Consider the following 13,841-nt stretch of genomic DNA (forward strand, 5'->3'; position numbering starts at 1 on the left):
AACTGCCTTCGCTGCATGAGGGTTTTCTCCCATTGGCAAAGGCCTGTGCGCAGCAAAGCCACTTTCCCTGCTCCACACCATGTCCCATGTGGGAAAGGATGCAGTGCAGGCAAAGTTTTAGGTCCCTGGCAGGAATGTCAGGAGGATGGTCCTTCTGGCTTGTCCACCAGGGCAACCTTTGTGGGCTAAATGAGGCCCGCAGCCTGGAGGTTGACTTCCCCCGAGATACACCATTAAGACACCACCTCATGGTCTCTTCTTCTAGAGACCTCCACCTGTTTGTCCCTCAGAAGCAAGGCTTTTGTAATGCCTAATTGACCAGCCCAAACTCAGTCATGGGACCAGGAGTCTTAGAAAGACTCCTATTAACTCCAGGAGCACAGTTACTGAATCTTTTGTTTAACCCCAACCTGAGCATGCCCAAAGTTGTTTCCTTTGTGTTCCTATCATGCACTCTGTAACTTTTCTTGAGTCTAGCCTCTCGATGTGATCGCAGGACCTAAAGTACGCAGATCCTCTGTTGTGTAAACCTTTGATTCTCCCAGGATTTGCCTGGCACACTTCCCATTCCCTCTGATCTACTCCTAGCACTGTCCCTCTGGGCCCAAACCCACATTTCTAGGCCCAATGCTTTCCTCTTTGCTTGTGCTACCTTTCTGCCTTGTTTTGCCAGATAGAGCTTCATATCCTGTGAAGCACCCATTGCCACATTTAGGCAACTTACATTCCAGTGGTGCTGCTTAACTGGGAACTCGGCTACCTGCCTTTTTATGTGTGCAGCTGCATATTGGGGCTATGGACTTTTGTGTGTCAATCCCCTCAGAGATCCAGGGAGGCCCAGGACTCACAGTGGAAGTAAGCTGGTGGACTGTAATGAACTGTTGTCTTCACTGCCCTCCATTCTGAGTTCTTTATTTGCAGCCATCTTCACTGCCCTCCATTTTGAGTTCTTTATTTGCAGCCACATTCTGCACCATGTAGAACTCCGTGGTTGCTAAAAATGGCTTAAGATGCAATCCTATGCATGTTAGACAGAAAAAAAGGTCCTACAGCTCCCAGCATTCCCCAGCCAGCCATGCTTTCTAGGGAATGCTGGGAGTTGCAGGGCATTTTTTCAGTCTAAGCATGTATAGCGTTGCACCCCTAAAGGATTTTCTCTTCCCATATTTGCCTGCAGGGGAGACTCTTGTCCCCATTCCAACAGTGACAAAGGTATGATTGGCTGAGATGTGGGAAAGGGCCCTCTCTGTGGGTGTGCCTAGCTTATGGAACTTGCTACCTCAGGGGGCCTTTCTGGCCCCCTCTCTCCTACCCTTCCACTACCTAGTTAATATGTTTTTATTCCAGCAGGCAAAGTACAGCTTTGGTTCCTAATGATATTTCTGTAGGAAGGTCAGAGACAGAAAGAGTTCTGAAGTTATCTCAATGTGATCTCTAGTTTCTTCCCTGTTCCTGTGCCCTGATTTTCCTGGTGCTCCTGCAGCTCTCCAGGGAAAAGTGACAAGGAAGAACAATAATTGCGTGGGGTGGGGTTCATTCAAACTTGAGAGACACCGAAACCAAGTGAGGGCTGGACAACACTTATTAGAGAAAGTAGTGGAGAAAGCCAGAGTCTTTGGGGAATCAGCTTTTGAAAAGAAGTGCAGGGCAAACGTGGTAAAGTTACTTGCAAGGAGATCAGGCCTTTTTCACATAATGCTGGCTGATTTAGTGCCCACATATTGTAATGATAGTCTGTTCAGTCAAGATCAGCAAATTGAGGATCAAAGTAAAGCTTGGATATCAAATCTGAAAGGAAAGGGTAGCTTTCTAAACATCCCTTCATTTCCTCTGTCAGAATTAATTTTTAGTCAGTGCTACAGCGTGGTGTTACCACAGCATGGTGCTGAGTATCTCTGCCAGCCTGGAAAACTATAATTAAGGGTGGATGTCTGAAAAAATGGGGACATTCCCGTCAGGGCTGTTGAACCATAATTCAAGGACATGCTTTACAAAACTGAATGTGGACCATAAGAGTAGGAGGGCAATCACTGAAAAGCCTGAGTTGATCCCATGGGAGGTTGTAAACTGACCCCGAAAGTCCATAGAATTTAGCATGATATCATTCTTATGAAAGATGGCACAGAAATGTATCAGCATCATTGTTAACACTTTCCAAAAGACTTGGTAAGGATAAATAGCACTTTTTGAAACAGTTTCCAGACATTATTAGATTTATGGTTCCATCGTCTTGTTTAATTGTTTTAACTTCTATTGTAAGCCACCCAGAGAACTTGTGTTACTGGGCAGCATATACAAACTACAAATACAATTAATTAATTAAGAGGTCCTGCATATTATATTGTGTTATGGAATCTATCAGAAACCCATCAGATATATGCATATATTAGCTTGAATGCTAATGGTGAGATGGTGCTTGTAAGAGTGACAAGCAGCATGTTAGAAACAGGAGTACTGGAAGGTATCCTTTTCAACCATGTAATGAAATATGAAGTTCACTAATGAGAAATGATTGGTGAGGTTGCTCTTAAAGGCCTCTCATCCTGATTTGACCTGATCACATAACTCTAGCAATCCCAGAGACCATCATGATGAGAGTTGAGGTTGACTCTGAAGATATAAACTTTTTTCTAATTCTTGAACATTTTTCTCCCTTTCTTATTTTGCTTTGAAGATGCAAGAACTGGAGCAAAGAGTGATTGAGGCAGAACAGAGAGCCCAAAGTGCAGAGAAACAGGTAAGAACTTCTCTGATACCATCACTTTCATAACATTTGAAAACATTCACAGTTATACCGGCATCTCCAGAGGTCATGCTCTTGACATGTGTAATGTGACAAATGGTTTTTATCGGGGATTTTATGGGGGATTCTCTGATACTCAAAGGAAACAGACAATAGTTTTTAAGAGAGATGAGAGGCATTGCTTCTCATGGTGCAAGTCGCACAGGCAGCCTTCAAGGGGCACATTTGGCTCAGGCAGTGTGTGCTGCTCTGCCGTTTAGGGATTTTATTATATTTAGCGGTATATACATATAACAAACAAACAAATAAAATGCCTGAGTTTTAAAAAGTTTTAAAAGTTTTTTTTTTAAAGTGTACACACACTTATTTTTGCCCCATTTTTCTTCTGGGCAAATGATATTAAAAACCTGCAAAACCTATTTACCAAAGGTACACGTGCACTACAATGAACGGTGTTGTGGTCCTTCTAATCATGTTGTAAGTGTGCACCAGTTCTAGGCATGAGGGAACCTTCTTCTGGGGATGCATCTTGAAAGACTCCAACTATTGGGCTCCACTCCAGTTGTGTATGATAGGATTTAGTGTCTGGCTGTTCCTACCCTTTTTAGTTCCTCGGCAATTTGGGGATTCAAATAGAAGCTAGTTGAGTGACTGGGGATACTATTTTCCAACACACCTTTTCAAAGGGGGAAGGAAAAGAGTGAGTGGGCATAATATATCTCGAATTCAGCAAAGTGTCCCATGATATCCTGATGAGCAAACTAGCTCAAAGTGGGCTAGATGAAACAACTATCAGGTGGATCCACAGTTGGCCACAGAATCAGACTCAAAGAGTGCTTATCAATGATATCATCTCAAACTGGGGAGAGGTAACAAGCGGGGTACCGCAGGGCTCAGTCCTGGGCCCAGTGCTCTTCAACATTTTTATTAATGACTTGGAGGAGGAGGTGCAGGGAATGCTGATCATATTTGCAGATGACACAAAATTGGGCGGGATAGCTAATACTTTGGAAGATAGAAACAAAATTCAAAGTGATCTGGATAGACTGGAGTGCTGGGCAGAAAACAACAGAATTACATTTAACAGGGATAAATGCCAAGTTCTGCACCTAGGAAAAAGAAACCAAATGCACAGTTCTAAGACGGATGATTCTTGGCTCAATAATACTACAAGCGAGAAGGATCTTGAAATTGTTGTAGATCGCATGCTGAATATGAGCCAACAAGGTGATGTGACTGCAAAAAAGGCAAATGCTATTTTGGACTGCATTAATAGAAGTATAGCTTCCAAATCACATGAAGTACTAGTTCCCCTCTACTCAGCACTGGTTAGGCCTCATCTGGAGTACTGTGTCCAGTTCTGGGCACCGCACATTAAGAAGGATGCAGACAAACTGGAGAGGGTTCAGAGGAGGGCAACGAAGATGATCAGGGGACTGGAAACAAAGCCCTATGAAGAGAGACTGAAAGAACTGGGCATGTTTAATCTTGAGAAGAGAAGACTGAGGGGAGATATGATAGTGCTCTTCAAGTCCTTGAAAGGTTGTCACAGAGAGGAAGGCCAGGATCTCTTCTTGATCATCCCAGAGTGCAGAACATGGAATCATGGGCTCAAGTGACAGGAAGCCAGATTCCGGCTGAACATCAGGAAAAACTTCCTGACTGTTAGAGCAACACAACAATGGAACCAATTACCGAGGGAGGTGGTGGGCTCCCCCACACTGGAGGCATTCAAGACGAGGCTGGACAGCCATCTGTCAGGGATGCTTTGACTTGGATTCCTGCATTGAGCACAGGGTTGGACTCGATGGTCTTATAGGCCCCTTCCAACCCTACAATTCTATGAGTCTATGATTTTATGACTATAGCACAGGCTGAACAGCCTTGTCCTGGCCAAACCTGGAGGACTGAAACAAGCATAGAGCCTTAGAGGTTGCTGCTGCCCTGTTCCCAGTGGCACAACTCAGCTTGGTATCTAGGGAGAAAGCGATGAGTCTTTAGAAATGCTTTAATTAAATCTGACAGGTTTTGGAATGATTTAATATATAACATGGAGTTGTCACCGCACAAACAGTAAGCCATAGACATGGGAAATGAAAAGGCTACATGCTGAGTTTTACAGCTGCTGTTTTCTTTCACCACATGAGTTCAGAGTTTTGGATGGCTCATTCAATGTGCTCCCTACAGCTGTTATCCTCAAAAGGGAGACTACATGCTGATGATCCTTCCCCGCTCACTCAGAGCCTCCAGCGTAGAGTCACCACTCAAGCATCAGATGGGTGGGAGGGGCTCTTCCTTTAGTCTGTAATTATCCCGAGCTCTAATAAAAACACGTCCAGCTTGGCAGGCTAAGCTTTTTGGCTGGGATGCCAGGCGCTTGCCTTTCAGATTCAGTGCAGGGGAGAGGCTGTTTGCCTTTCTCTGTCTAATGCAGACAGACAGGAGGACAAAACACAGCTTTCTGCAATTTTGGGGTAAGGAATGTCCACTGGAGCATAACCAGCTCTCATACAGAAATTGGCATGTAGATGAAGAAATATCCCAGCATGGTATTGCCAACCTGGGGGCTTTGGGAAGGAAGCCAAAAGGCATTGGCCCTGGGGCCATCAGTCCTATTGAAGAGAAAAGTGGAATGATTGGCCTGACTGAGAAGGAACATTCACTTCCATGCACAGCCAACTGATTTATGACATCCCCATAAAGCTGGTGTCCAAAACACTGGAAGACTGGAACAGCCATACAGCTGTTGGGATGGAGAAAGGGAGGAGAAGGGTTGAGGCTGGGGTACAAGTGAAGATTCAGGCAACAAGGCTGGGAAAAACTATTACCTGAGACCTTGGAGAGCCATGGCCAGTTGAAGTGGACAGTACTGGGTTAGGGGGGCAAAGGTCTGACCCAGTATAAAGTGGCTTCACAGGATTATATGAGATCTTAAAACTAGGGTGGCTATCTCTACACACCAAGACATTAATGTGCAGTGGCTCAGGACTTTTTCCACATCACCATAATCTGTGTGTGTGTGTGTGTGTGTGTGTGTGAGAGAGAGAGAGAGAGAGAGACTATGATGATCCCCCAGCCCTTGGGTCTTCCAGTGTGCAGCAGAGGATTCTGATGAGGATGAGGAACAGGCTAATTCCTTGGGGACAGGACAGTCAGGGCCCTCTCAGCTGGAGGACACAGCCCTGCCATCATCCTCTCCCCAGAGAAAGAGTTACTGGCAGAACCGCCATTTCCCCAGCCTTGCAGAAGTCTCAGGCTGTGGAATCAGGTGAGGGCCCTTTAACAATCCAGTCAGCTCTTCCAGGTGGGGCAGTGCTGACCACATTACAGGTCTTGTCTACCTAGATAAGGCTTCAGTTAGCTTTAGCTCCCTGCTGAGACAATATTATCCTCTAGAAGGAGAGAGTTTCAGCCAGCAGGACCCACCTGGAACTATCCAGGGTCTTACTTTCTTCCTGCCTTGAACTTACTGCTGGCTTCCCGTGCAAGCTTCTAGGAACCCTGGAATGGGACAGTGTGCGTGCATGTGTGTGAAGAACAAAGTAAATATGAGAAACACATGACCACATTTCAGGTGTCTTGTGTGTGTGTTTTTTTTAAGGAAGTAGCAGGTGTAGGGGAGATGGACCACAGCATGCAGAAAGGGGACAAGGAAGCTGGAATGGTGTGGAGGAGAAGCTGCAGCTGGCATCCACCAGAAGTGTGTGTGTGTGTGTGTGTGTTCCAGTTTGTGGTGGTCTTCCAGTTTGTTCCAGTCTGTGGTGGTCTTCGGCCAGCATTTGGGCTCCAGCAGATGCCTGAGAAGTTTGATCCCTGATGGTGGACCTAGAAGGGGAGATCTCCATATTGTACCCTGTTGTACCCTGATAACCCCTCTCTGCAGAACTTTTGGAGCCAATGCATACCCAAAGCAGCCACCATGCAAAGGCTGGATTAAATAGTTCCTTCCGGCAACAGTCTCTACACTACAAAAGCAGATCAGGAGATCCCCCTCCCCGTGTATTGAAGGGATGAGAAATGTCTGATCACATTTCATATTTTGTGTTGTTTTTGTTTTTAAAAAAGCAGGCATGGGGTGGGGTGGGGGGCAGCGGCAGGGGAGATGAGGATATGGACCATGGTGCATAGGAAGGGATGTTTAACCCTTCCCCCCAGTTGTCAAAAATTGTCACCCCCAAAGCTCACTCCAAGAAGGAAGCTGGTGTCGCTATTCGTGGCAGTTTTCCTCCTGGAGCAAATATCAGCTGGTGGGGGGATTTTTGTCAGGACCATGGTGCAGGCACACCCCTTTCCCCTGTGCCGTTAAATGCATTCCACTCTCGCAGGTTTTACTAAAGGGAAGGAACCATAGCTTAGTGGTAGAGTGCACATTTTGCATGCAGGAGGTCCTGTTCAATTCCTGACAGTTAAAAGGACCAGGTAACAAGTGGTGAGGAAGAACACTGCCTGAAACCTTGGAGAGCAGCTGCCAGTCAAAGCAGACCTTTCTGGACTAGACGGACAAGTAGTTTAACCTGGCAAAAGGCAGCTTCCTATATGTACCTATAAGATACGTTTGATGCCTTCTTTCGTGTTGTCTTGCATGCTTGGGACAATCTCCTTGTCTGAAGATTCTAGACTTCCAAGCACCTCTTGTCTATATTTCCTGAAAATCATCTCTTCCTTGAGCCCTTTGAACCTTTAATGTGATATATTCCACCTGTGTCCCAAAGCTCTAGTTCATGGGACCATATAAAATGAAACATTCTACAGAATGTTTTAAGAAGAACCCCCTCCCCAACCCCTGCCGCCGGCCTGCCTGCCTGTGAATAAAGGCCCATCAGTAAATAAGTAGCTCATTCCATCAAGATCCAATGTGTTTCCTTCCCTTTCCCCACCCATTGTCATTACAATGAAAGTGTGAGGGGATCTTTCAGGTTGAAATCATGGAAGAGAAGTTGAAACTTGCCAACATGAAATCAAGCGACCCTAGTGAACACAAGAAATATGAGAAGCTGGTGAGCAACATGCAAGAAAAGGATGAACTGATCAAGAAACTGGAGACACAGCTGGAAAACCAGGTAAAAATACTGTTTGCTGAAATACTTATAGCATCTATGGACAGTAGATAAGGTATTGTCTGAGGCTATGGCTTATCTTCCTACTGTCTAGATACATTTAGGTCTGTTTCCCTTCTCAGGTCAATATGCACTTATTTAATGAATTATGTTTCTGTACCATCATTCAGCAGGGCTTCCAGGGCCATTTACCAGACAAGATAAAATACATAAATAACATGTAATATATAACAACATGTTAGAAGAAAAAAATACATGAAAATGCCTGGGAGACTAAATAAGTTTTTGCCTGGCATCAAAAGGATAATAGAGTTGGTGACGGGTGGGGCTCCCTGGGGATGGAATTCCACAAATGGGGTGCCTCCTTCCTTACCTTGGATGGAGAGAGCACCTGGTGGAGAGCCTCTGAAGATGACTTCTGTACACAGGCACATTCTTATGGGAGAGGTATTCCTTCAGGTATTACTGAGTTCCAGGCGGGCATAGTTACTGGGCCCAATCCTAGGGCCTTTCAGAGAAGCAAGAGGGCTTTTGATTCTGAGGATCCAAGGCTGCCCCAACCCGCCCCCAGAAAGCCCCATTATCAGGGCCTACCACCAGCAGAAACACCACCAGTGGATAGATTTATGTCAGCAGAGCTTCCCACTGGTGTATCAGGGCTGCCAGAGGAGGATTTGCGGCCCTGATTGAGGAGATGCACTTTTGCCCCATTCTAACCTCCTCCAACCAGCAGAACTTCAGGTTAGGATTGCCCTGTAAGTGTTAAAGGCCAGTAGTCTGCTTCTGGCCTGACGGGGGTGGATGCACAAAATCTTCAGAACATTCCTTACAGTTTTGCAATGATTGCTCAAAAAAGATATCTTATGCAAAGGCCCACGTCATACATCTGCAAATTATTGAAGCCAAATACACTCTGCTGCTATCCTATGACATGTGTCTGTTTTTTAAAAATTCTTCACAGAAACAACTGAGAGCAGAAGAAGCTAAAATTGTTCAAGAAAAAGCTGCCAGAATTAAGGACTGGGTGACAGCAAAACTAAGAGAGGTGATAGCCAGTTTGTTTCTTCTTTTCTGAGCCACATGGGTATGATCAGCAGATGATTTGATGGAGTTGTCGATCGAGGTGACTCATGTGAACAAAGAGGACTTCTTTATTGTGAATATTTCAGATTAAAATTATTGTTTATAGGACATGGTTCGCCATGTAGTGGTTGTATTTTGCTCACATCCCCTTTCTATAGATTTGCATGACTGCAGTGGCACAAAAGGTGTTTTGTACTGCCAATTCTACAAGGCATTCTGTGCCTGCCAGGTAGCCCTGTCCAAAGCAGCTTTCTTTTTTCTTAGGGATGTCAGAGAATTCCGCCACGGATCTCGGTGAGGCCGAATGCCAGTGCATTTGGCCCCCCAAAATCCGTGGCGGAATGAAGCCCCGCCCCCTCAACCCACGAAAGGCGTGCGATACGGAGCACTTACCTGCTGCCGTCCGTGCTGACTTGCGAATGGCGGCCACCCTGCTGCTGTCATTCACTTCTTCATCATAGCTGTGTAGGCTACGTAGGTATTTACGTAGCCTATCACGGCAAGCCCCCCCCCCCCCCCAAATACAGCGTACTCAAATGGCAGTGACTACGGTGGCCGCCATTTGCATTCCCTATTTTTAGCCGTTTTAGCCTACGTAAATATTTACGTAAGTTATTATGGTGGGGAAAAAAAGGAATGCAAATAGCGCCCACTACACTATTTGCGTTCCCCTTTTTTCCACCGTAATAGCCTACGTAAATATTTACGTAGGCTAAAACGACTAAAAATAGGGAATGCAAATGGTGGCTGCCATAGCCGCTGCCATTTGTGTACGCTGTTTTTTTTGTGGCTTGCCGTGATAGGCTACGTAAGTATTTACATAGCCTATCACGGCAGCTTTGGTGGACGCAAATGGCGGCTGCTACGGCAGCCGCCATTTGCGTCCGCAGCAGCCCGTCTGCGGCCAGAACTCCAGCTGCGAACAGCCCTGGCCGGCGGCTCTGCGGAGCTGCCGCGGAGCGGAGCCAGCCCAGGGAGGATTCCGGGGGGAGGGACAGAACACCTCCCCCCCCACCGCGATTCCAAGCTGCAAAAAGGAAGTGCATCCCTTTCGTACATCCCTATTTTTTCCATTATGTTACTATTAATAAAATATGTGCTCATGCTGGTGTATCCTTGCTAACTGGCTAACACAGGTCGCAGATCAGTTCAAATATTTTACCCTGTGTGGCTCTAAAATCATAAAGTTGCTTCAAGGAACACAAACATCAGACAAGTCAAATATTCAAACAGATATTTTATCACAGATTTATAAAACAAAATAACTTGCAACATATATTAAACAACAGTACAATTCCAGTTTCTTCGGTACCACTCCAAGAGGGTACACTGCACACAAACAAACAGGGTGATGTGTCTGCAATCCACCAGAGCAACAAAACAAGGGGAAAGCCCCCCACAAGATGTTTTAGGAGTTCTCAGTCCAATATAAGTCCTCTTCTCCCACAAAGATGCTGAAGAGAGATCCTCTTGATGATACTGCAGCTTGGGCCTGTAATCTGTAAAATTAGGGACAATTCTCAGTAAATAAATCCCAGGCCGCAGGCCTCCTCCTCTGTGTGGAGGTTCTCTTGCTGCTGGCTGGGCTGACTGAGGTATTTTGCCCCCCAGGTGATGACATTGAAGCAGCGTCAGCAGGGTTACACTGGCACCAGCTTACTCCCTTTCTAATGGGCTAAGCCTCCTACAGGATGCTGTGAAAGTACACTGAATTGGGCCTATCGTCACAGTCGGATGGATCCAGTAAACGCCTCCTATAGACAGAAGAGCTCCTTCCGTCTTTGGGAGGCTTTTGATCCAGTGGAGCCTGGCTGAACAGGTGCGAGGCAATCCTTGCCAATTCCCCCCTGCAGTCCTTCTATCCCCTGATAATATGTTCCAGAGGAGTGGGGGATCCTCTAGAAGAGTGGGGGAGGTGGTGCTCAGGGCCACAGTGGAAGGTGGGAATTGGCACCCCCCCCCCCCCACACACACACACTTTCTGCTAGTGGGAGCATTCTGAGCAGAACTCCACAGGGATGCTCACACTGGAGGAATAAAAACTCATTGTCTTTTTCTTCTTCCCTGCTTCCACTCTACCCCCTCTCTGTTTGTTAGAATTCACTCTAAAGACTCTGGGGACCACTATTGCACTGAAACTGGCACCAGCAGGCCTTCCAGTGGTGTAATGCTGATAGCTGCCACTGCTGCAACGATATATGCCAGGGGTCCCCAATGCAGTGCCTGTGAAACTCTCCACTCCCTGCTCCTTTCACAAATGTATTTTTAATTTTAAAAAACTTGAAAAGCATTAGTGCAGCGTGTTCTGTTTCCTATCTTCCACTGATCAGCTGTTAGGCAGGCAGGCAGGCAAACAGTTGCTTCCTGGCCCCACACAATTTTCTTCCATCTACACAGATCTTTCCCTCTTTGCGCACACTCTCTATCTCCCCCTCCCCCCACCCACAGCCTCTACCCTTGATATTTGTGTCCACCCAACCCCTTTCCTCTCCCTTCCCCATCCCTAGCCTTCTTCTTTCTCTCCTTTCCTAGCCCCTAGACTTGCTCTCCCACTCACCCCTTTATGTTGCTGTTTCTCTCCACTCCCAGCTCTAGCCTCACTATTTCTCTCCCCCACCTCCTTTGACTAGCCAGGCCCCACAGCAGCCATTATGTGTCTAGCCACATCCTGCATGGGAGCTATTTTGTGGTGGCAGGTTTTCAAATTCCCAAACGTGCCCATGGTTCCAAAAAGGTTGGGGACCCCTGACATATGTGATTGCACTGCAGCGTTGGAGAAGACACCACGTCCAGTGATATGTCCTCTTTTGCTGATTCTATGGGCTGTGGAATTGGTCCAATAATGCCTACAGCATATTCTATGAACTTATTTTGTGACTTAGTTAAATGAGTCCAGGGCCGTGTTTCCACGACAATGGAAGGAGAAGCTAATGGAGGGGTACTGGATTTTTTAAAAAGGAATTGGTGTTGCTGTGATTTGGTCCATGCAGGGCTCAACGAGGGAGTGCTCTGGACCAGTAAAAATTGCTTCACAGAACATACTTCCGGGTGGAGGTGGGGGTTGGAGTGAACGTCATCTGACTAGCAGGGGCTGCTCAACCAATAAGAGAGGCTTCCCCCCCACTTTCTCCTTTTCCCTGAAAGTCCAGATGCACCTGCATTTCAGGAGCAAGCCTCATTGAGCACAGTGGAAGTTACTTCTGAGTAGACACACATATACTTGTGCTGGGAAAGAGTGGGGGGGAACTTAAAGATGGAAACCAGCCCCCATTATAACCTGCAGGATCTCCATAACGAAGGGTCGAAGTAGTTTCTTCCTAAGGCAATAAACCAAACAAAGGAGAATCGGAGCCTCAAGATCGCACTTTATGTCACTTAGGGAATTGGGCTTTAAACTGTGCCATGTCAATTGAGGGGGATCTCTGTAAGTTCTGATGTGGGCATTCAGAGGGCAAGCCTCATTCAGCACAATGGGAGTTACTTCTGAGGAGACACTAGTTTGTGCAGGGACAGGAAACACACAGGAAATACTCCTTGACCGGGGTCACGGTGAAAGGCACACCCCTGGGCAGAGCTAGCATACCCGAGGTCAATGTGGGGGTTGGGGCACACAGCAACTATACTGGGGAGAACCTGATGTAAGGAAAAGAATCAGACTTTAAGCAGTCTCAGAAAATCCAGTTTTTTCTGCAATAAGCTCCAGGGTGGCTGCTGGATGGCCATGACATTACGTATCCCTAACGACCTCCACACACAGCCAGTTCAGAGTAAATCACTGGTGGAAACAGGCCCCAGGTTTATTGGTTTTTAAGCTGTTTTACAATTTCACTGCAGAGAAACAGGACAAAGACTATTCCTGGAAGCAGGTCTTTTAAAGAAAAAGGATTTAAATCCATCTTTTAATTTTCTTGAGGTTTTATTATTTATTTTTTATTTCATTTCATTTCTATACCGCCAGAGGCCTGGACAGGATTGTTTGTAAAGGAAAGATATTTGAAATTATTATTTTCAGCATTTTCTCCCATTTTTTTCACAGCTGGAGCTGGAAAACCATCACCTCAAGGGTTATAACCTGAGGCTGACAGAGCAGATCAAAGCCCTTCAAGAAACACTGCAGGGTAAATGTGTCTGTTTTTATTACCACCAAGGAAACTGGGAAAAAGAACAGGAGCCCTGATTTCACTGTAGTTTTGTGCAACGCTTTAGAACAATTTCTCTGTACAAGTTTCACTATAGCCATTTGTACTTTCCTTCTAGTGAACGGATGTAGAGTGAGATGATTGCAATATTTCCATTTCCCTCTTGTATGCATCTTTTTAATATACTTTCAGACAGGCTGTGTATAAGATCTCTGCTGGATCCATATAGGTTGGTCCTTTAGTTCAGCTGTAAAGGCCATGGTAGAAAACCCATTAAATTTACTGGGGTGATACTAAACTTTGGATGAAATGTGTTGTTTGTTTCCTAAGAGTGATGCATCCCCAAACCCATAAGCAGCACTATTGGACTGCACAGTTGGTCATTTTAGCAGAATGTATATAAAGCATGAGAGGATTTTCACACAACTGTTGTTCAGGGTGTTGCCACATGAATTTCAGCTTCGTGCTAGGTCCGTGCTAGCTGTACAGATGTCTGAAACTGCTGACTCCCTTCCTGACATGTTCTGATGCTTACTAGCAAAATTCATGTGGATTCTAGATTTCCAATAGACATTGCTTTGACACCAAGATGTAACAACTGTAAACATAAGAACTGGAAAATCTCACTGACCACTCAGCCCTTAAGTATGTAGGGTAGGGCCCTCCAGATGTTTTGGCCTATAGTCCCCATCAGCCAGCATAACCACTGGTGAGGGATGATGGGAATTGTAGGCCAAAACATCTGGGGGGCACAGGTTGCCCACCCCTGATGTAAGGGCACCTTCACACTTTATGTGGCTGACATGATTGCTGAGGATA

The 13,841-nt window shown here is 45.9% G+C and overlaps 1 protein-coding gene across 1 annotated transcript in view; it reads left to right on the forward strand.

Moving 5' to 3' along the window:
• PLEKHH1 (pleckstrin homology, MyTH4 and FERM domain containing H1) overlaps nucleotides 1-13,841 on the forward strand; it is a 72,430-nt gene that overhangs the window by 13,772 nt on the left and 44,817 nt on the right. The window contains exons 4-7 of the mRNA XM_084848450.1: nucleotides 2,675-2,737; nucleotides 7,660-7,803; nucleotides 8,762-8,845; nucleotides 12,920-13,001. Of these exons, the coding sequence (XP_084704576.1) occupies nucleotides 2,675-2,737; nucleotides 7,660-7,803; nucleotides 8,762-8,845; nucleotides 12,920-13,001 (373 nt within the window). The remainder of the gene's footprint in view (nucleotides 1-2,674; nucleotides 2,738-7,659; nucleotides 7,804-8,761; nucleotides 8,846-12,919; nucleotides 13,002-13,841) is intronic.

Source organism: Heloderma suspectum, chromosome 1 (genome assembly GCF_057233095.1).
Source record: "Heloderma suspectum isolate Gila_16-S chromosome 1, 16-S_ref, whole genome shotgun sequence".
In the NCBI taxonomy this organism is placed as follows: Eukaryota; Metazoa; Chordata; class Lepidosauria; order Squamata; family Helodermatidae; genus Heloderma; species Heloderma suspectum.